Source organism: Asterias amurensis, chromosome 7, assembly GCF_032118995.1.
Source record: "Asterias amurensis chromosome 7, ASM3211899v1".
NCBI lineage: Eukaryota > Metazoa > Echinodermata > Asteroidea > Forcipulatida > Asteriidae > Asterias > Asterias amurensis.
The window spans coordinates 21,537,659-21,560,677 of NC_092654.1; the positions used below are offsets into that span (position 1 = coordinate 21,537,659).

At 38.5% G+C, this 23,019-nt stretch overlaps 2 protein-coding genes across 4 annotated transcripts in view; both read left to right on the forward strand.

Annotated features, from left to right (window-relative positions):
- The first annotated feature begins 342 nt into the window (after positions 1-342).
- On the forward strand, positions 343-9,297 carry LOC139940022 (uncharacterized). 3 transcript variants are annotated; one of them, XM_071936214.1, is made up of 7 exons: positions 343-955; positions 2,502-2,660; positions 3,583-3,725; positions 4,301-4,342; positions 4,516-4,569; positions 5,206-5,309; positions 6,026-9,297. In XM_071936214.1, the coding sequence occupies exons 3-7, from the start codon at positions 3,659-3,661 to the stop codon at positions 6,134-6,136; spliced, it is 378 nt and encodes a 125-aa protein (XP_071792315.1). In that variant the 5' UTR covers positions 343-955; positions 2,502-2,660; positions 3,583-3,658; the 3' UTR covers positions 6,137-9,297. The 3 variants fall into 3 exon arrangements, with proteins under 3 accessions (XP_071792315.1, XP_071792316.1, XP_071792314.1); XM_071936213.1 differs by having other exon boundaries at positions 347-955; positions 3,565-3,725; positions 6,026-9,296; XM_071936215.1 differs by lacking the exon at positions 2,502-2,660 and having other exon boundaries at positions 344-955; positions 3,565-3,725.
- A 1,086-nt stretch (positions 9,298-10,383) lies between these two features.
- Positions 10,384-23,019, forward strand: part of LOC139939437 (Krueppel-like factor 6) — a 41,989-nt gene continuing 29,353 nt past the window's right edge. Inside the window, exon 1 of the mRNA XM_071935348.1 lies at positions 10,384-10,762. Within this exon, the coding sequence (XP_071791449.1) occupies positions 10,661-10,762 (102 nt within the window). The 5' untranslated portion in view covers positions 10,384-10,660. The remainder of the gene's footprint in view (positions 10,763-23,019) is intronic.

The window sequence follows — 23,019 nt, forward strand, 5'->3', positions numbered from 1 at the left end:
TTGCCCATAGGGCGGAGTTCAATTTTGTTTCAATGCAGAACTTAATTACCAGTCATGTTACTTTGGAACTATAATAATAAGTAATTGTTGTACTGGTCATGATTTATTGTTGCATTTCCCACGAAATCACCCTTTCCCGGAAACCAACGTCACGTTCTCGGTTCCACCAAAGTTCGGTCCTCGTCTGTTCCGGGTTCCGGTGTTGCAGGAGATTCTGCCCCCCCCCCCCCCCCGGAGATCCTGCTTCCATATAGCAAACTCTGTACAAACTTCTTCTGGATCTCTGATGCATCATCCCCTTCAGTGCATGTTAACTTCACAGTGGTGGATAGATTTCCCTATGACACAGGCACCCAATAGCCTATTTCCTGACTGAAAACTACCAGTCACATTCAAGTTAGTTGAATGTGTTTACACGAGTACTATACAAGCGCTTGTTCAAAATGGTGTTTGAAATTATAGCGCCATTTTTTGTTGATTAAACTGATGGCAATGTTTTGCTCAACTAATGTCAATGTTTTGCTCAACTGATCAGACATAATAACTGTGCTCTCCGACTTGAAACCAAGTCTATAAATCTGAAATACAAACTTTGCGATCGAAACAAGTTGGGCAAATATCCAGAGGAACTTTGACCCTAGTCATGTGAACACGGATCATAATAGTATAATAGATACCGTATTGAGCAATGACATCTGTACTTGGCAGTATCACATGTTCGTCCGAACTATCAGTTCATCAACAGTAAATCAACCGGAAGGATTCGACGACACTGTTCATATCAATTCTGTATACAACCATTAGGCTCGAAACTTACCTCTAGCCCCCATTTCGAGTAATGAACATTTTTGTTTACGGAGAGGACTAAGCGAAGATGCCACGCAGTTTTCGTCTGAGTCACTGGCATCATGAAAAGCTGACTGTCAGTGTTGACATAATTCACTCGCTGTAAGCTGTAAGTATGTTTAACTTCTTTGCAACATTCTATTGAACACAAAAGTAAATACTACGATAAGTATAGGACTATTAAAGGCAGTGGACACTATTGGTAATTACTTAAAATAATTATTAGCATAAAACATTTCTTGGTGACGAGTAATGGGGAGAGGTTGATGGTATAAAATATTGTGAGAAACGGCTCCCTCTGAAGTGCCATAGTTTTCGAGAAAGAAGTATTTTTCCACGAATTTGATTTCGAGACCTCAGATTTAGAACTTGAGGTCTCGAAATCAACCATCTAAACGCACACAACTTCGTGTGACAAGGGTGTTTTTTCTTTCATTATTATCTCGCAAGTTTGATGACCGATTGAGCTCAAATTGTCACACGTTTGTTATTTTATGCATATGTTGAGATACACCAACTGCGAAGGCTATAGTCTTTGACAATTACCAGTAGTGTCCACTGCCTTTAAACACAGCTGTGGAAAGGACCCACATGTTCTATGGTTGACCAAGCCTAGAACTAAGTCTATAAACATTGATGAACGGCTGTTACATTAATCCGCATAGTATTGTTCAATTCAAAGGATTTTCCATACAGAGACTTGCAACAAACTCAGTAAAGGCCACGCTTTCATTCATCCAATATTGAAGTTGACTTCAGTCATGTTCCCTTATCTATTCTGTTTCAGTTATTCATTATAACAAACAGATTTTTTTCGCCCTGCAACGAAAGTTAAAAATCTAACTTTGGGTTGTATTTTTGTGTTTCAAAGTAAGAGTGTGTATGACAATTTTTTCACCATAAATTCAGCAGGGAACATCCGCAACTCACTAAGTGTTTGATTCAAATTCTGACATCGACATTACACTCTTTGGCCCTTTTCCATATCACGGCTTCGGCTTGAGGCTCCGTTCTCTTGCCTGAAGCCCTGATCTTGTATACGCAAATCACGCGCAATTGTCAAATCAACCGGCGGGGCCAAGCATAGCCTGAGCCGAATTCAAAGCCGAAGCCGTCCTTTCGAAAAGGGCCATATAGTCTTTAGCTTGAACGTCTGACGTCATTCTTCGAGGCTCGTGAAAATAAAAACATGGCCCAGTCTATAGAGTATTCTGTCTACAAGCCGCCACAAGAGGGAGCTATACATTAGGCCTATACTACTCTCGACAAGTTCCCACATAGACACCTGTTGCAGTCTACAGGTCAACCACGTTGTCTGATGTTTACGTGCTATTGAGCCGGAAGTCAATCGACAATGGAACTTGTGCAAACTTTGACCATAGATTCCTTGTTTTATGATTTGACATTGTACTTTCAGTAGACAAAAGCAACGATCACAGAATTGAAACTATCAGCTATTTTTTTTTCTCCATGTTATAACAAACTAATTATGCTGGGTATTTGGGGGACAAACAGGGGTTAACAAACTATTCATATTGGACGGATGATGATCGGAGAACACGAGGGCGTAGGTTGCTTTTTGATAGGGGCTAGACCATGTCTCACTTCCTGAACTTTGTATGCCAGAGTATGAACTTTAAATTTGATTCTTATAGAGACACAGGGAGCCAGTGTAAGGAGCGCAGAACAGGAGTGATGTGATCTGATTTCTTTGCATGCAAGAAATTAGACGAGCTGCTGAGTTCTGTATTTTGTGGAAGGGGAGCAATGTGTGATTGAGGGAGGTTGATGTAGAGACTGTTACAGTAATCGAGGTGAGATGTTTAGTAAAAGCATGAACACGTCGTCCGTACTTTCGGGTCCAAGTAGCGATTAGGTTTAACGTGGCATGGATGTGGTTTGTTTAAGGCAGTGGACACTTTTGGTAATTACTCAAAAATAAATTAGCATAAAAACTTACTTGGTAACAAGTAATAGAGAGCTGTTGATAATATAAAACATTGTGAGAAACGGCTCCCTCTGAAGTAACGCAGTTTTCGAGAAAGAAGTAATTTCCCAGGAATTTGGTTTCGAGACCTCAAGTTTAGAATTATTTGAGGTCTCGAAATCAAGCATCTGAAAGCACACGACTTCGTGTAACAAGGATGTTTTTTTCTTTTATGATTATCTCGCAACTACGGCGACCAATTGAGCTCAAATTTTCATTAGTTTGTTATTTTATGCATTTGTATTATGTTGAGATACACCAAGTGAGACGACTGATCTTTGACATTTACCACTAGTGTCCAATGTCTTTACGTTGCGATTCATGTTATTTATTTTTAAATTAACCAATGACACGAGTTCCACGACGGAAAAAATACATTATGTGTATACACACTTGCAGCACAGTAACGGTCCTCAATGGGAATATTTATTTTGCCACTTCAAGTCGAATAGATTACAAAGTAACATGACCCGACAAAATCATTACCTTAATTAAAATAACCCCACTGTGAACATGCACACAATCCATCAACAAGTAGCCCACATTCGCTGTTACTTTCAGCCATTGGCGACATATTGGTCATTATTTTAAGTAAACAACAGAAAGAAAGAAAGAAAAACCTAAACAAACACATTTAAACGATATAGTTAAAACAACAAATAATAATAATAATAATACGTAGGGCTTCATTAATCTGACGTTTTAAATAAGTTACTCCTTTTTGTTAACAGTCTACGTCACTATGGCAGTTTTTATGTAGAATATTAATGGGCAGATACTGAACTGGTTCCCGGCTCATCATACGGGATTCCATAACAACGAGTCATGGGTAACCGTTGCTGCAAATTGCTGAGCGACAAGGAAGACGACACCGAACAGCAGGCCTACCGTGGTAATGTCATAGACTATTGTGACGTCACATGTTTACAAAAAGAAATGGCTGAGAAGAGGAAAAGCTAATACAAAGGCTAATCTAAACCAGTTGCACTAAGCGTTGTTTAAGCCGTCCGCATATAATGCAAAGTATCTGATAGGCTTACACCACTAAAAAAGAAAAGAAAAAAAAAACAAAACATATAACTGGCTGCAACTAAGCTTGGTACATTAAAACAAAAGGCCCTTGAATCTCTACCGCCCCCCCCCCCCCATTGAAATCACGGCCCCTTTGTTATTTCGAGAAAACTGTCCCGTGTCTCCCTTCAACACAGTGTTACAAAACAAAACCTCGAGGGTTCCAGGGGGGGGGGGGGGGGGTACAGACATAAAATACAGAGAATTTTTTGTTGTTGAGATACACCAACTGTGAAGGCTCGTCTTTGACAGTTACCAATAGTGTCCACTGTCTTTAAGTCCTATTTAAGTAATTGTGTGATATGTTCCTGGAAGCTTTAGAATGTTTGATTAGCTTCTATTAATGTTTTTTTTATTTAATAATTATTTTTATTTCAATTGTTTATTTTCTTATAGACACGACAGAGTCAACCACTTCAGTACGACAGTACAGTAGAGGTATGAACATGAATTTATAAAAATTTACTTATAATTTCAATGTTTTCTTACAAGTTGCTAAATCAAATGAACTTGTAAAACATTACCAAACACAATGTCAGGAGATTTAGCTGATTATATTGATAACGACCTTATAATAATGTTTCTATTTTGTTTCGTTTAATCTGTGTTAGAACAGCAGCGTGGACCAATCAAATCCGAACAAGCACGCAGTAATTATCTCAGAGGTATTGTGTCTTCAGTTTCCTCATAAAGTTTTGAAATGAATTTTGGGGTTAAACGAAGAATGACTAGAGTGGGATTCGAACCAACGACCTCCGGATTAACGTGCCGGAGCTGTGGTTTATATTGATATCTGAAACAAACATTTGGTAATTTATTTGTATACGGCTGGAAGTAAAACTATCTCCGAAGGTCACGTGGGTTATCCGAACCAAAAAAGTGGTTCGGATAACCCACGTGACCTTCGTTTTTTGAAAAATGCGTTAAAACGGCCAAATTTGATGGTTTCTTTTAGCAACTATTCTTCTCCATTCCTGGAAGGCCTTTAGAATCATGTTTCAGTGTATTTTGTAGCCTAAATAGCCCAACGAAGCCGTTGTATCCCTTTAAGGTGATCCCCTGGCTGCCGCTTCGCAGGTTGTATCGTAATTTGGGTGTGATCCCTGTTGTATGGCTTCTGACTGGCACCCCCGAACATCCGTTAATCCGGAGGTCGTATGTTCGAATCCCACTCTAGTCAATTCTTTGTTCAACCCCAAAAGTTATATTTTATGATTAATTATGTACGTAAGTCGCTTGGCATTGCCACGTGATATTGTTTGAAATCACAACTTATGTCAATAATTATTGTAACTCATCAGAAAAACTTAAGGATAGGGAGGGTGAGCGGAAACCGTTACTGTCTACGACCAACGAAAGAGTCAGTCAGCCAAACAGAGTGGATGGGATTGTGGATCCTCGGCAGGTAAACATTAATGATTATAACACCCCTTTTAAATATTCATTGGTTTAGAGTGCGTCACATGATGTCTTAGTTTTACTAGACGGCGGCCGTGTGATAGTGCATCGTTTGCCGCGTGATAGTACATCGTTTTGATAGTCCGACGACTATCACACGGCGTGCAGAACCCAGACGTCTTTTTACCCACCTCGAACCCAATCGGTCGTGCATCTGTGTATCTGAAACGCGCGTACGAACGTTACGTTTACGAAAATGATAATAGTCTGTTGGGGGTGTTATAAAACAAATATTGACTGCTTTAACTCGTGCTATGGTTAAACCACGACTCCCTCGGTGATCCCCGGACCGTTCCATTTTCTCTTGGCTACGCCTCGGGAAAAATAATAGCCTACCCGAGTCAGCAAAACCGTTGCAGATTGGAAGACGTGGAACCCTAAGAAATAATAACCCTGCACCAGCCCTGATCTAACCCTCACTTTAACTTTTTCACGAGCTTCTCTATGTTAAAGAATTTTCAAATTTAATGTAAACATCTATTCGGTTGATAACACTGTATTTTTTTGTTATGTTTTTATTTTATTTTACATTGGATGCTCCTGCAAACCGGGAGTATCTTCATTAAATGCGATTATGATTAAAACTTTCATCAATAATTATATTTACCGTTACATGCACTTTCTATTTTTATTTGTTATTGTGATATTTTAATAATCTTATAGGCAGCTCATCTGAGAGGAGAAAAGTTACGTGAAGCAGAACAAGCGACCGACGATATGAACAAAGCTGCAGGAAATTGGGCAAAGGCAGCCGCCATGTTGCAGAAGTTATGACATCACTAACGTTGACCAACTGGGGGCGTCCTTGCTTGGACCTGAAACTTTTGCTTGTTGGCGTATGTTTTTGTTTGCGTATTTTTACACCATAATGCAAGTGTTGCGCGTAGGCATACAGGACGTCAAATCCCATTGCGGATTTACAATCTATAAACAATTCTCCATCTATGAGATTGGCAGGGTACTTCGGGATGGGTCATATGCATTGAGATGTCGAAACATGGAAACGCCCAGCTGTGAACGCGCATCGCACAGAGGATCAGCCAATGGGCAATGGACAACCTTCTTTTAACCTTAGCCCATAACACCCTACTGAATGACATTATGAGCAAAATGCCTACTTCGAACTCTGGTAGGAGAATTTCAATGATGACTGATGATTCAAACTTGTGCATGCAATGCAATTTATAAATGTCTCCTTCTCGCACTGCGGTTGAACTAGTCATAGGGAAATGACTGAAGTTCGACTTGGACACGGTCTTGCTGTTTAAAATTCGAAATTGATTTCTCTTTTTGGCGTAGAGGGGGGAACTCCAAAGATATTTTCAAACTTTCAAAACCGCATGCATTAAGTGTTTCCACAAGATCATGACCTGACGAGGGTTTCGCCCCGTATAGGAGCATAATTATTTTAAGGATCAGCGGATTGGGTTTTTCACTGCTCATAATAAACCTTCTATTGTGAAGAAAATACGTTTTTTATATGAAAAACCATGAGGGGATTATTTTGCTAAAATAACACTCTTTTAAAAGTGTTTCTCAACACTGAAATTTTAATGTCTTTGTTGTAAAAACAAACAGTCAGCAATAAATGTATAAGCCATTATTAATGTAAAAATACTCAATTGTTTCAGGGAATCATGTTCCCAATTAATGGGAAAATTCGCCTTTACTTAAAACGTATACAGTATACTTAAAGAAGAAATATAAACAGCATTATATTATTTCCGCAACATTTTCTTTAGGATGTAACTGGTAGAACTGTATTATTTTTCGTGCAGTTGGGTTGTTGGTGTGTCCCAGGGAATTCTGTTCCCTGGAGATTCTGTCCCTTGGGAAATTCACATGGGCTGGGGGACGAGGATTCAATAGAGGGCAATATCAATTGATATTTTTTACACAGTATGTAATTTGGGGGGGGGGGGCATTAGGGACAGATTCTCAGGGGGAACAGAATCTCCTGCCATATCGGTACACAGTGTATGTGGCCGCGGCAAGAAGTTCGAAAAAAATAGTGCCCTCTCTCATGAATAGAGGGCGCTGTCATCATTGGCTGCAGGAATTAGGGATTTTTCGTTTTCGACGACGGATGGTTCTGCGACAGTAAAGATGACACTTGGCGTCATCTGCGCATGCGTCGGCTTGAGGACGGTCGTCCCTCAATTTCTACGACAGTACTTGGGATATCTTCGTTGTGCTGAAAACGACAACGTTTAGCTGAACAACCGTCGCAGAACCATCCGTCGTCGAAAACGAAAAGTCCCTATTATTACAAGGACGAACTTACTTTTTAAAGTTTTAATTATTGTGTTTTGGGATCAGTAGAATTTATGCGATTCCAAACTTTTCATGAATTCAAACTTATATGATTACTTAGCGTTCATGGGATGTTAATGTTGAGAGTGAAAATCGTGCGATGAATAAAAACTAATGGTATAATACAAAATACACAATCTGATGTTAATATTATTATTATAATAATGTTACACTTTCGAGACGACTTCCCGCTATGGAATCTATTGGTCACAATCAAAAGTCTTCTAAAGTTAGATCTAGATGCATGCTATGAAATAATGCATACAAAATAATACTCTTAAAAGAAAATAAATAGATTCACAAAATGACCCAAAACCCACTTTCGATAAACTTGTTTAAAGGGAAGGTACACGTTTGGTAATCACTCAAAACAGATATTAACTTAAAAACCGACTTGGTACCGAGCGTTGGGGAGATTTTGATAGTATAAATCATTGTGGGAAACGACTCCCTCTGAAGTAACTTGTTTTTGAGAAAGAGGTAATTTCTCACTAAAATAATAAAAGACTTCTATTCTAGCTAGATAGAAGTCTTTTATTCCTATCTGAAAGCACACTTATTCGTCCAACAAGGGTGTTTTTTCTTTCATAATTTTCTCGCAACTCCGATGACCAGCCGAGCTCAAATTATTTTTCACAGGCTTGTTATTTTATGCTTATGATGGGATACACCAAGTGAGGACACTGGCCTTTGACAATTACCAAACGTATACATTCCCTTTTAATACACCTCCAATATTTCATAATACAACTTTATGTTTTCTATTACTCATGGTATTCTTTCTTGATCTTGGTTATTATTATTTTTTACAAATACTTTTTACAAGAAAGTTACAATCTTGTATAACTTGTTAAAATTTGGGCAAGCTACCACACGTCCGTACTACGTCCGTACATTGTGCAGTGAAAGTTTATGAATATGCATGAGGGGAGTGATGACGACAGCCTTGCTAAGTTTGTTTTCTGTACCACGCCTAAAACGCTAGCTTTTGCGTAGAATACTGGAAACAAGTGGGCCATTTTATCGTCAAAAATGTCTCAAGAGATGAGGTTTGATGGGGGTGGAGATGGAGGGAACATGGTGACACATAGGGTGACAGACACCGTCAGAGGGTAAGTGTTGTGTTATTTATTTATGAGTCACAGGGTGTCGTGCACTGTGTAGGGTTTACAGGTAAACAAAGAACACACGTGTGTTTTTGCTGCTGGTAATAAATAATTTGTGGAGAATCTGAATTTTAGAGACTAATGTTAAGGATGTAAAAGTTTATGTTCAAATTACACACCGTTAGCTCAAAGTCACATACTATTTTTTCAGACATGTTTTCTTGTATTTTGTTAATGTTCGGTTTTTATTTCTGGGAACACACATTAACTGAAATGCGACTTTTATTCTTCAACGTTTCAACAATGTTTTGCTTTCAATTGTTTTATGAGAAAGATAATTACTCGGCAAAGTTAGTTTCAAAAGTTATTTTCGAACTGAAAAACGTAGGCCTTATTTGGTAATGAAACTAGAAAAGAGAAACATAATCACTTTCCGAACTCCTTTATCCTTTACTTTTGTGTATAGGGGCCTAAAGCTTAAAAAATTATAATTATTTAGAATACAAAAAACACAATTTGTTTAATACAAACTAAAGAGACAAACATCGGACAGGACAAGAAACTAAAAGATAGGGAAGGAAAAAAATATAGAGTTTATATAATAAATAATAAATAAGTAATTAAACACATAAAACACAAACAAGTAAATAAACAAATAGGGGGCAACAACGGGGAAACAAATACTGTAACTTTACATTACCGTTGGAGTCCGTATAACAGGATATAGGCTATTGTAACAGATACAAACAAATACCATGGTTAGTAGATATCATGGAGGAAGCGGAGAGTATTTTCCTATAAACTTCCTCTATGGTTACTGGATAGTGGGCGAACAAGCAGGATGTCTTGCGCTTTGATTTTTCCACATTTATTCCAACAATCTTGTTTATGAAACAAAGGTAAATTGATCTATCTCACACGTTAGTTAATATTTTTACTCTAATGTTCTCCCCCGTCATTATACCTTTTCACGAGTTACTGTCATTTTGACACTTCGTAGCAGTGGTCTTTACAAATAAACGGCGGAATGTTGCGATGAAATGAAAGGATCTTGCACCAGTTTAATTAAATGAGTGCATGGTGAGAATAATTAATATTTTGAGCTGTCTCGAAATCTCGAACTTTTTTGTATGTATTGTAATTTTTACTGTAATTTGGCCGTTGGCCACGAATGTAAAAAGAAATAAATTATCTGTCTATTTATATCTATCTATCTAACCATTTTTGAGCCAAATTTGCAATTTTTTTGGCTGCAGAACTGTTTTTAAAAGAAACATAACAAGGATCCTGTTTATGAGGAAACATTACACCATGTTCTCACTACGGCGGCTTGTCATTGAATGAACGCCACTACGGCCCAGTCACTACTTAGCTTTTATACTGATCCATAAATAACTTACATATCATTATACCGTAAAAGGAAATTCTCCCTGGAGCACACAACCAATCGCTGCCCATGTCACATACTGAGGCCCTGTGTTTATGTTTCAAGTGTGATGATTGGTGGTCACGCTTGGCGGCACTTGCGGTGACCTCCAGTGCATGCTGATTGGATATCCCTACAGCGGTCTTATTATCATACATGAATATGCATAATTTATCACTGAGAGGGTGACAGCTAATATCTGCCTTGCATCTCTCGGTTCGTTCTCGTGTGTTTTGGTAGCGGCGTGTGTGTGCTGTTTTGTATGGACGCTTAGCTGGTGGACGATTTCGAAAAGGGGGCAGGACAGGTTTCGGTGATTTTTGTGGACCTCCAAAAAACAACCCAAGCCGATCATCTAGCCGTGCTGCTTGTACCACACAAACTGCGACTTCTCGTGAATGTCTCTTTTTGTCACTTTCTCTGTTGGACCTTGATTTCCAGACCAGGAAAATCATGGACGTTTTCCCGAGCGGAGACATTTTCCAGGAGTTGAAGGTATTGCACGAGACGGGATGCTATTCAGCATTGCCATCGCTAGAGGAACATTGGCATCAGGTAAGCTCACCCCCCTCCCCCCTTCAAAAATAAAAGAGACAGATTAAAAAACACGCTGGTGAGAATAGATGAATAATATGTGAGATTTACACCTCTAGTGCATTCATAATCTAGCAGTAATCACTGGAAGAATAATGGCGATTAAAACAATATTGTATGTACAGTACACGTTGTAATGACAGTACATCAGTGTCACACTCACAGTCATGTGCTCGATACAATACCGGAAATGTTGCCTTGCATTGAACATGCATCATGTGCATTGGTGGCCTACATTACAATGTTGTGTATTGTACATGAGACTAAGTACACAAACATTGTACTGTCACAATGTGACTCCATTCCAATCTATTTTGGTCTCAATCAATTATCGTTTCCCTTGCTTGGTCTACATACATTGTGGTCAAGCAATTAATGTTGATCTTTTTAAGAAGCATGATCATGATAAATATTATACTAAATTATATTTATTAAAAGTAAAGTATATAAACAGTACTCATTTGTAATTCAAGTACAATCATGATATCGAATGCTTACAATTACATTATGATGATTTATTATCTTGAATACAAAACTTATTTTAAAACAATATTGTCAAATAATTTGTTTGCATCGGTTTCTGTCTTGAATAATAAATATACATATGTAGGGTAAGTTGGAAATAGTACCCTCTTTGACCGTAGGCTACATGAGTTGCCAACATACTATTTATAGTACATTGGGTCCCATTGGGTTGTTTTCATAAAAATCCTTGTGGCAAGAGGAAACAACTTGACATTTTGAAGCCGACATGGTGTGTTTTTATTTTTATCTTCAAAAAGAGTACTATCCTTCTTTTTTAAATTAAATTAAAACATGACTTCTACATTTCAATCTATTTTCTTACATAATTCTAATGTTTGTTGCGCTTTGGTCAAAAATAAAGTCTGGATACTGTAAATTATCTTGATTCCCATCTCATGAACATGACAATGCCAAATATTGATGGAATAAGTTCATTTGTCATTTTAAGATTTCTAAGACCCCGAACAGTCACTGCGCATTGTCAGTGCATTTTGCTCTATGATCAGTGCTGTTCCGGCTTGATTTCGTCTTGGTCTACTAAAGAAAAAAAAAGGAAACTGAAACTGCTGCCTAAACATCCATGCACTTCAACTTTCTGTCTTTTACCACTGCACGTACACATGTAGTAGGGTGTAGTTATATTCTGCAGATCAAAGTCCTTTTTGAGGAAATAAACAAACCATAACAATTGATATGCTAATGAGCGTCACTTGCTAGTAGACAATTTTTTAATACTAGTGATAGTCCTTCACAATCTTGTTTGTTTTGGCTTGTGGACTGTTACATTCCTACCTGTACGAAATATAAAATGGCGCCCCCCCCCTCCTCTCTGCCATACTGAACACACACACACACATACATGGTTTGTTTTGATGTCACCGAGGTCCTCATATTGGTCTCCTCTATTCCGATGCCATCTGAGGATGCTGTTGTCAATTTGTGCTTCACAACAAGTGCGTCTCCAATTACACAGGAGAGGGCAATTGTACTCAAAAGCAGCTAACTAAATAATACATGATATTATGGCTGACATTAATGTGTTACAAAACACGTAGCAGCCTCAGACAGTAATCTTAATGCGCTAAATGTAGCTTGACCTTACTGCTTTATCTGCATGCAAACCAAGAAAATCGCAAACGTTAACGACTGGGTCAACCCGCGGTGGACGCAGCTCGATGACCAGAAACTCGCGATCTTTTCCCCCATGATACACTGTGAAATCTTCCTGAGCAAACGGAAGGCATACTGCATTGGGATTTCTCAGAGCATAGCAACATTGTATGCCTGTTGGGTGTATTGATGATCGCAATGTACCCTACCATTGCAGCTTTAATTGGTTTCCAAGCTTGACAAACTTCTCGCCTAGGTTTCCGTTATGACATGGATTTAAGAACACTCAGATATTTCAATCAAGGAAATTAATTAAGGATTAGAGTCTAAATTGATTAAGGATTATAAGAGTCTTTAAGCTCTGAATGTGTCTAATCTAGGCAGGAGCAGGAATGTCTTGTTATGACCAACCAACACAGACATTTTGCACAGATTGACTCTTGAATCGGATTTTAATGAATTTGACGGAAAGTACATTACACAACATGTTTTTAACATTTACTATTTTAGGGTTTCGAGACTGACACTACAGTAGAAACCTACACACATTTAATGCTCAGTGTTGGTTATTATTTAGGCAGTAGTGGAACAGTTTTTTTTCTTTATACCAAGTGACCCTTGGATCCTGTTGTATAAATCATCATTGAAGTCATGAATTGCTATAGCGACCAACCACTGGCCGTTCATACCCAGTTTGCTTATTAACCTGATGATGAGTGTTGGTACAGCATCAGTTTGTCGAACCTAGAGAGCTTGCACGTTTGCTCTTACTTAGTTTAGTTTTTTTTTCTCTTGTCGTAAACAATTTTTTTGTGTGAGATTATTTTGTCTAGCCAGTTTAATACTCTTGAAAATTTCTATAGAATGGCAATTATGGAATTCATAAAATAGTCTGAAGGTTGGTATATATTCATCAAGTGACCATGACTAGTCTTGTTGACCTTGCGTGGTTCCAGTGTGTTGAACATCCATTTTTTTATGGAATTGTCACTGGGTCATAACTGCTACAACAGATAATGCAGGATCTGACCAGAGTGTGAAAAGCTGAAATGGTATTTAGTGATAGATAGAAAGCCTGGAATGAAAAGCCTTGCATCCTTGCACAGAAGCATCAAGGTCGTGTGGGCTACATCCTTCCTGTCAGCTTGGCTTTGACATGATAAAACCATGGAGAACCTCCATGATAAAACCATACAACATTTATAACCTTCACAATTTTTTGTGCATAATTTGGGTTTAGTCGGTTTGACATATTGTACGAGTACACAGACACGTTCCAGGCAAATAAAAAAAAAATAAAAAAACAAGAGCCAAACAAAAGTGAAATAAGACTAGGTCCCCATAGAAAGTATATATAGGCATTAAATTAATGCAGTGGATCGGTATACTTTTTTTCATGTGCAATTCTAAGTATAGATCCTACGATCAGATTTTGGATTGTACACTTTTGAACGTGCTCAATGGAGCACAACTACAACTAGAAACTTAAAAACAAGTTATTGTGAAGAACACAACATTTATTGTATTTTTCCACATGCAGGGGCGCGATCTTGTACAGAATACTTTGTGCCTTGCATGAAACAGAAAGTGATTTTTTCTTTCTTGGAAGCACGCAAGAACAAGTTATCCCAGTGGAAGAGCTTAGTCACGAGATATGGAAATTTTATCTGAATCCCTCAACACTAGTCAAAGCTGTAGGGCCACCCTGGATGTTTTTATATTGATGTGATGCATCCCATATGTGCAACATTAAAACATTCATTGTTTATTTTCATTACCTGGTAATTACTGCTGGGTGTTCTGGAGATGCTTGGTACAAATTTCTCCATGGTATTGCCAACAATGTAGGCATAATGTAGCCTTCAATCTTTTTTACAGTATAAACAGTAGACCATGCAACCTTTGTTCACAAAATGAGTGACCTTGTAGGCCTACATAGTCTAGGGCCTTAACTGGCAGGCAGGATCTGCACTGACCATATGGGAAGTTTGACATTTGGTAATGATTTCCAATTCAAATTGAAGGGTTTTAAATTGACAGCTGAAGAATTTTTGAGATCTGCCCCTGTCTCAAGTTGAATAATTCTTACAAGAATCAACTTCACATTTTCAGGTTTGTCCTGAATTTACTTGATTCTACCAGTACCATTATAAAAATAGGATTGTAAACAGAGAGGCCTGCTGCCTGACTTCACGGAGGCAACGAAGGCGATTGCCGCCATGCCCCCTGGTCATTGCCTTGGTGCCCTTGCAATGCTCCAGTAGAATTTTACAATTTCCTCATAGGTTGCCCTTTACCAAGGAGAAAATGCCTTGATTAGTGCCCTTGCCCTTTCAAAAAAAAAAACTAGCATTCAGGCCAAAAAAACAACAACCTAGGCGGTGATGCAGTTGCAGTTTATCCATCACCATTCTGTGCTGAGGTCACTGAAACTCTACCCCCAGTTAGTTTATGTAACGCTTTCGGTTTTCCTGTCACCTACTGGGCTTCCAATTTTCACTTTAAATCAACACTGTTGGTGAAATGTTCTGTTGTGAGCTCAAAAATCAAGCAAAATTTAATTTGGGTCAGGGGAGGAGGTGGAAACTGAATTACATTTATTATCAAATAAATGGTTTCCGTAAAAAAAAGAGAGCAAAAAGTGGCTAAGATTTATGGGGATGTTCAGTGTGGGAGAGATTTTTTTTTTCAAAGGAAAATGATATCTTTTCAGTGGGTGAGAGGATTTTTGTTTTGGAAGGAAAAGAATGTCTAGTTTTATGAAGTTATCATTAAAACTTGTTTAATGTGATGGTTTGCATAAAAAATTATGCATACTTGTTCATCCCGGTCCTCTATTAAATTTGTTATTGACAAAAGTCCAAACCATGTACAGTTGCAATCATTTACCAAGCTTCCCCATACTATCCACTTAATGACATGTGCATGCGTGGGCTTTAAACCTGTTTGTGATTTTTTTTTTCTGCCTTTCATGGCAAGCCATAGTCACATGTCCACTTGTTATTCTTAAACTAATACAACCTGCCCTGGGAATTTACACACAAGGTCCCAGACTACATTGACTGAGCGCTGCCACACTGGAGAGCGTAGTAGCTGGCCGACCAATCACGATCAACCAGCCGTGAAGCCCTGGCAATTCACATCCCACGTGAAAGATTCGTGCCCTTATAAGGGCCTGCAATAAATAGGCAAATATTTGACCCGCAGTATCTATAGCAACGGGGTCAGACCTGATTTGCATTTGTAGATCTTCCCTGGCGGATTATTAATGCGTTGGTGTGTTGACAGACTGGAGAAATGTGTGTATAGTATGCACTGGTCATGGCAAATTGTCTGACAGTAGTATTAATATGTATGCTTGCTTTATAGTCGAGGCATACAAAAAAACACAGCTAGATTCTCAAAGCCCATGGAATGTTACGATTCCCAAAACGCTGCCTAGTTCTGACCTTGTCTGGGGTTGCTTTTGATCTCAGAAAACTCCTCAGGATTTCGTTTTGAGATTTTAGTAACACAGTGGGAGTCAAAGACAAATGTGTCTTTTACGTGTTTTAAATTGGAGTTGGAAGCAATAACATTATCTTGTGAAGGTGAAGATTATGTTTCATGAATAGTGTTTTATTTTTGACAATTTGTGTAATCTGCTTTTGTAAAAATTAAGAGCTACAACCAGAACTGGTTACAACATGTAGGAGAGGGCTGTAGGCCATAACTCCAACTTGATGATCAGGCGGTGCAGTTTCTGTTTTGCAGGTCAAAATATTAAGATTGTTAACTACATGCAGGCTTGATGCTTAATTAAGACAAGGGAGGCAGTTGCCCCTAGTCATAGCCTTGGTGCCCCTTGATATGTTCTAGAGTAGCACAGATTTTAAGATCTCTTAAGGCCTACAGGAAATTTGATTTTGCATTTTCGGAGAATGACGTTTTTGGCCTGATGCTGGTACGTACACTTGTATGTTCTTCATTGTACAATATGTAGGGCCTACAAGTATTCACATAGGTCTAACTAACTGTCATCTATAGCAAAACTGCTAGATTTGTCAAATTAGGGAAGATCTATGGAATCAAAATGTACAATTCATAACAACAAAATCATTTTATTGTTACAGGCCTAGTAAAAAAATAATAGGTCTATAAACAAAACTATCAAATTTCATTTTTATTATTGCTTGTTTTTAATTCAAATATAACATAATTTGAAATTATCAATTAAAGATTCCACGAAACCCATGATGCATTACCACCAACAAGACCCAGCCAGTCAAGGGGGAAACCACAACCCCTCAATATTGATACTTCAGATTGGTTACTACTCAATGTTATTGTAAACAATACATATTACAATGACAAAATATAGTAGATAAAAGTTATATTTGTCTTTTCATAAATGCTTTTATGCTGATTGACGTCACAAATGCTTGTAGGCGGACATAGCTTGGGAATCATTTTAGTGAACCACTCATGTGTGTGTGAATAGCGACCACCAAACTTTTTTCTTGGTCGAATTCCTTCACATACACCCCTGCACTAAGAAGTGACTCATGGGCCAATTCAACCCCAACAATTATTCCTATTTAGTAACACAATAGGAGCCCCTCTGTCAATGGGGACCAAAAAAACATTCTTTGGAGATTTTTTCCCATTCATACTGAACCCAGGAGAGGGCCGTCAAGGGCTGGATGGTAGAACTGTTCTTTGATAGGTTGGTGCGCTGGTATTTGTAGCGAGGTACATGTAGTAGGCGGAGTTTTTGATGGCGGGTCCGAGTTAAAAAAAACCAAGCAGGTCTACTTTGCCCTGTGATTTGATCAAATGGTAGAACGGACAAAAATTTACCTAAAAACCTAAATGGCACGCAATCGTTCAGATTGTTGGATGCAGCTTGTGTCATGAGAATTAGGGGATGCTTATTGGCACTGGACACGTTTTGTAATTGTCAAAGACCAATATTCTCACTTGATGTATCCTAACATGCATAAAATAATAAACCTGTGAAAATTTGGGCTCAACTGGTCATTGAATTTGCAAGATAATATTGAAAGAAAAACACCCTTTAATCCGGGTCTGATTCAATCCGGGTCTGATCCGGCTTTCGGGATCTAGTGTAAACAGGGTCTAAAGCACGGAGATAAATTATGAAGTTATCTGAGAAAGTGATCAAATTGGGAATAGCAGAGGCTGGACTGGATGGGGGGGGGGGGTTATGTAAGGGTACAACAATAAGCAATTATTGCAAGCTCTTCATTTGTTAAGAAATCAACTCTTGTTCACGAAATGAGATTCAAAGGGCTAAGAATAGTAATTCCCATTAGGATGTGAAGAAGTTCTGCCAATGAAGCGGCGGATTTACCTTCAAAGCTCTAAAAGAAGAGACAATAACAGGTCTTCCTAAAAAAAGAGCTCCCCTCAACAAAAGAGGAAGGAATTCGTTCTTTGTGTGGTACAAAAGAAGCTCAGATACACAGCCCTGGGGTGAACTCAAGCTAACCATAAGGATGCTGAGATTGATCCAAAAGATCAATGATCTACCCCCATTGCATAGCTGGCTAACCAAACTTCCTTTCATGATGCTGTCCACTACTCTGAGGTCTGATGACAAGTAGTGTTTTCAGAGTGAAAAGCAGTAAAGAATACCCCCTTCAAATATTCTTAAAGTCAATCGCCCACATTTTCACCCCCAGCAGTGGATGTGGGCAGTGACCCCTAGGATGGCATCCAGGCACGGAAGAAAGCAATGTTTGGTACAGGTAGTCTAGTTGGCATGGATACCAGGTAAAGTGCCCGGGTTTTTGATTTCACAAAGATAGTCCTAACTTTAGGACTATTCCTAGGAGAAACATAGGCTAGTCCTAAGCTAGGATGTGTAACTCGTCCTATAACCCCGAGATAGGACTAGTCTTTTGAACTCATTGTGAAATCCACATCAAGGCTGGTCCTAAGTTAACTTGTCCTAACTCAAGATAAGACTGGTCGTAGCTCTTTGTGAAAACCAGCCCAAGCTGGTCCTAAGTTGGGGCGAGTAACTCGCCATAGTACGAGGCATTGACTTTTTATGAAATCCACACCGGTGTATCACAGTAACCAATCGAAAGTACAAGAACCCTGGCATAAGAAATGAGCGTGATGCTCCTTGTTACGCTAAAGTTTGAAAACATGAATGCGACAAGTACAGTATGGGCATTTGCAATATTTTATAAAAGTACTCAAAATTTCATAAGATGTAGGCCCTACACGTACAGCTGTCAAGACTGAATACACACTGAGTGTGACCACTATCGGATTGCGGCGCTTGAAGAACACATTAATTAGCTAGCAGGTGTCTTTCAGAAGCATTATTCTATGCATAGATAATTTCCTGCATTTATTCTATGCGCATAATATCCTGTGAATGTTATTTGTTGCGTAAGTGAACAACATGGACAGTGCATCTGCGGACACAATTGATTTTAAACAATTAAAAGCGCTCCGTTTTAAACAAACACACAACCTCTTACTGTAAAAAACAATACAAGTTTCACTGGATTTGTATTTGTTGCATTTATAAACAACACACAATCGACACTAGAAGCATAGTTTACATTCCTTTTTGCAGTCTTAAGTTATTCACATCTTGTCTGACTGGTTTTCTTTCTTTCTGAGATGATGACAAGTAGGGAAACAGAGAAGGCCAATTCATTTCCCCGTCACTTCAAACTGGTTCAGTTATGTGTCACACAATGACAAGCAATACTCTCAAGTAATTTGTGTGTATGTTGATAACAAATATTATTTCTGTTCAAGTGAATACTATCGGACTCTCAAAACCACATTGGTTTATTTGTGCAGCGTTCTAATTTCTAAATGCTTCCTTGTTGGTTGGGCTTAAAACCATGCAGGAAGAGAATGGTCATCAAGATAGCGAACATGTGCATATCAAATGGAAGGAAGGAAGACTGGTTGTCAACGTACAACCACAAAAATGAGAAATTGAAAAACCTTGTCGGCTGCCCATTTAAATCTTACATTAAATATTAGTCCATTCACAGACGACCTTGTTGTAGATTATTTACACTTCACTAATTATATTGTCAGCCTTTGCATGTGGACGCTGTAGACCTGCTACAAAAAATTAAATATGCCTGAATGGGTATGTTCTAATTACGGTGGTAGGCTTACATGTTTGTGCAATTTGTCTGTCAACAAACTCTAAATGAATTTAGAAAAGGAAGTTTGTGAGCAGGCTGTAGGCCTAGTTATTGCAATTTATACATCTTGAAGGAATTCTGGACTGAAATGATGCTCTCTAATTATGTACACAACTATCAAGTTTGTAAATATTTTCATTAACAAGAGTTTTTTTCTGAAGTACTGTTTGAAGAAAAAACTCTTGATACTTGTAAAAGTATTAAACTGGAAATGTTTTGGATTTGAAGTTGAGTTAATCTTAGCAGTGGCTTTCCGGATTTTTGGCTCTGGTGTTCTGTTTCTCTGGTCTTTCAAAGTAGTCGATTTCAGCAACCATTCACAATGCTATGATGAGTTAGTGTATGTTTTTACATCACACATCCTGATTACTGGTTTGAACTGCTAGTTCCGTTTTATCATTGATCTGTTGACACAGTAACTTATCCTCATTTATGGTGGAGTCCTTCCTCTGATAGTGATAAAAGATATCTGTGAATATCTTCAGTAATCTTGGTAGGAATTTATACATTATTTTCAGGGGGTACCATTTTTTAGTTTCGAACGACTGGGAAGGGGACGGCATCAAAACATTTGTAGTTTTTTTGAAGGCAATGTGTGCGCAGTTGTTGATTTTTTGGGGAAATTTATTTTCAAAGAGGAACAAGGTTTCTGAAAAGGAGTCTTTTTGTCTAAGAAGTTTCATCAACTTCCTATCAAAGTTAGTTATAACTGTTGTATAGGTGTTAGTAAACCAACAAATTATTCCATCCAAGATTGGTAAACTCATTGGCTAAGCATCTGACTCATAAGCTACTCTGTGATTGGTCCACTCAGCGTTATGTGCAGCTCTCTCTGATTGAATGATCACTCACACACTGCATGCTCTAGTGGAATGAAATGCTCCAGGGGCAAATACTTAACAGTCCCCTTCCAGAGCAGTGTAGTTAACCAATGACCCTGCTAGCAAATATTGTCAGGAATTTTAATCCTTTTGGAATATGCTGTTTTGATTGTTAAGATAAAAAGTGCAGTTTCTTTGTATTTTGAGGGATTTTTGGGGAGGGATTTAAAGTGAGGTAGTAAACATTTCACAGGAGGGATAACTTCCGAAAGTTGACCCCCCCTCTCACAACACAGCAAAGTTAAGAAGGGTTTAAAAAGGGATTAAAGTACAAATTAGATATAAGTCATCTGTGAGAGCTTATGTACACAACTCCTACCCCAATGGTCATCCTGTATCCCCACCCCTAATATCATGCCAGGCACTGGAAAATGGTAGATCTAACCCCCCCCCCCCCCCCCCCACCCCCATCAAACTGTAGCCAATTAATTTCAAAGGCTTTGCAGCACACAATTTGCTAAGTGCAGAAAAGGGTTGCTGACATGTTGATTGTAAACGGACCACCAGCCAAAACACCATGATTCTCCCTGACTGGTTCCCTGCAAATTGGTGTTCAGCTTAATTGATGAATTTGCTTAGCGAGTTTCAGCTCAGGGGCTTTAACGCTAACTCCTATGGGTACTCAGTCACTGGGAATGTATTGATGTGCAATTTGTGAATAAATCCCAACTGTAATAGAACACTGTGTAGTCTAGTGAGCGATCTCCCCAAGCCTTCTTGCGCTTTTCAGATAAGACGACGAGGTCAATGCATGCATTACTTCAAAAAATGTTTCCAGTTCTCTTCTCTATTCAATCAAGATGTAAAGTGCAACTCTGGAACCCCATGGTCATAGCAGTACAACTGCATTAAATTTAACTTTGAAACATGCACACTCGAGGGTTTATCTTCCTGCCCGTTACAAGATTAAAACATACTGTAGCTTTTTGATAATCCCATATGCTGGCCCTGCAGTACTACTCCCAGATTGAATCACAATCTAGATAACTGACTGACTCTGGGCTATATAGGTTTCATAAGTTCCGCCTGTGTAATATTTATTTATCAGGTTGCAGTCGCTTAATTTTATTTTTAGAAGTGAGTGGAACTTTCATGGGAGAGCAAACTCGTCTTGGAGGTTTGTTTGAATTTGAAGTCAGTAATTTCTCTGAAGGGTCAAGACGGTGATACTCTCGTATTGTAATTTAATGACTAGATTCACATAAATACTTTCACTCCAAATCTGCAGCACGACTAAAACATTACCGTAAAAAGTAAGCATAATTGACGTTTACGTATTTGTCATAAAAAGCAGGGTATGGATTTTAAGAACTCAATGATATCTGTAAATCAGATAAAATTGCCTCTTGCGTATTAATACCTTCCTGATATTGCATTTCCATGGTAATTTTTTATTCAAAAGATTATTGAAGCCAAAAGTTTTAAATTAACTTCTAGAAACCAGGTGGATACAGAGTAACTGGATTTAGATTTCATGATATATCGTTGAGTTGTGTATATCTGACATGACAAGGTTTAATCTCCTAATATAGTAAAAACATTGTGAACTACCACATTGATATAATGAATGATGCATCTATGGCGTCCTTCCATCCCCCATCCCGATTAAAAATTAGCTCAGCATTTGATTTGGAACACAAGAGTAGTCGTTATCAGCTGGCACCGGTTAATTAGTTACTTTTATTTATTGAGTCCAGGAGCAATCCTCGCTTTCCATTCCATCTTAGAAAGATCTTCTCTTCATCAACAAGCCCTCTTTTCCCTGAAGATTTAAAACTCTTTCAGAAAAGATTTGAAAATAAAGCGTCGTCAATAAAGCGTTGCCCATACCTGGAGGTCCTCCCCCACACTCTAACTGTGAAAGGCCCTCCCACCTCAATGCCTTCCCTGGAAGACTAATAGCCTTTGATCTGCTATAAGTAGCTCTCCCCAGTTCTCTCAACAATGTCGTGGAATGTCTTTTCAAATCTTTTCAGGTTTTAAATCTTCAGGGAAAAGAGGGCCACTGGATTTTAGGCTGAAGAATGTTTGAGTTTGGTTGGTAGAGGGTCTTGCATTGTGGAAGTGTGTGTGGAGCATACTCAACTCAACTGTAGTGCCTGGAGATACACTAATTGAAATGTTTAATTCTGTACAAATGTTTTCCCTTGCGAAGGTTTTAAACTGTAAAGTGTATACAGGGGGACATACTCCGCTTGATTTGTTTTTGTTTGGTTGTTTGTTTGTTGTCGCAGTCATCCACAACGATAGTATCATCACAGTGTTACAAACAATTTTGTTGCTTGACAGTATAGACCTACACAAGTAGCTGGCAGAGTGGTGGATGCACTCTGGATAATGTGTTTTGAAAACAACTATTCAGTTATGACTAAACCACATTGGTAGTGAAAGAAATCTTGATTCGTTTTGATCTCGCACATTGGATTGCCACATTAGTTTTCAGCTATAAAACTCCAAATAAGCGCCCAATGTAGAATTTTGATATTAGTCGCAGGTGGCATGTGGCTAATGGCCT

Excerpts from the sequence above, each read along its gene's own strand:
- LOC139940022 (XM_071936214.1), top strand. The coding sequence starts at position 3,659 with ATGGGTAACCGTTGCTGCAAATTGCTGAGCGACAAGGAAGACGACACC. Across the intron at positions 4,343-4,515 it reads AGTACGACAGTACAGTAGAG|AACAGCAGCGTGGACCAATC; the intron begins GTATGAACATGA and ends AATCTGTGTTAG. Across the intron at positions 4,570-5,205 it reads ACGCAGTAATTATCTCAGAG|AAAAACTTAAGGATAGGGAG; the intron begins GTATTGTGTCTT and ends GTAACTCATCAG.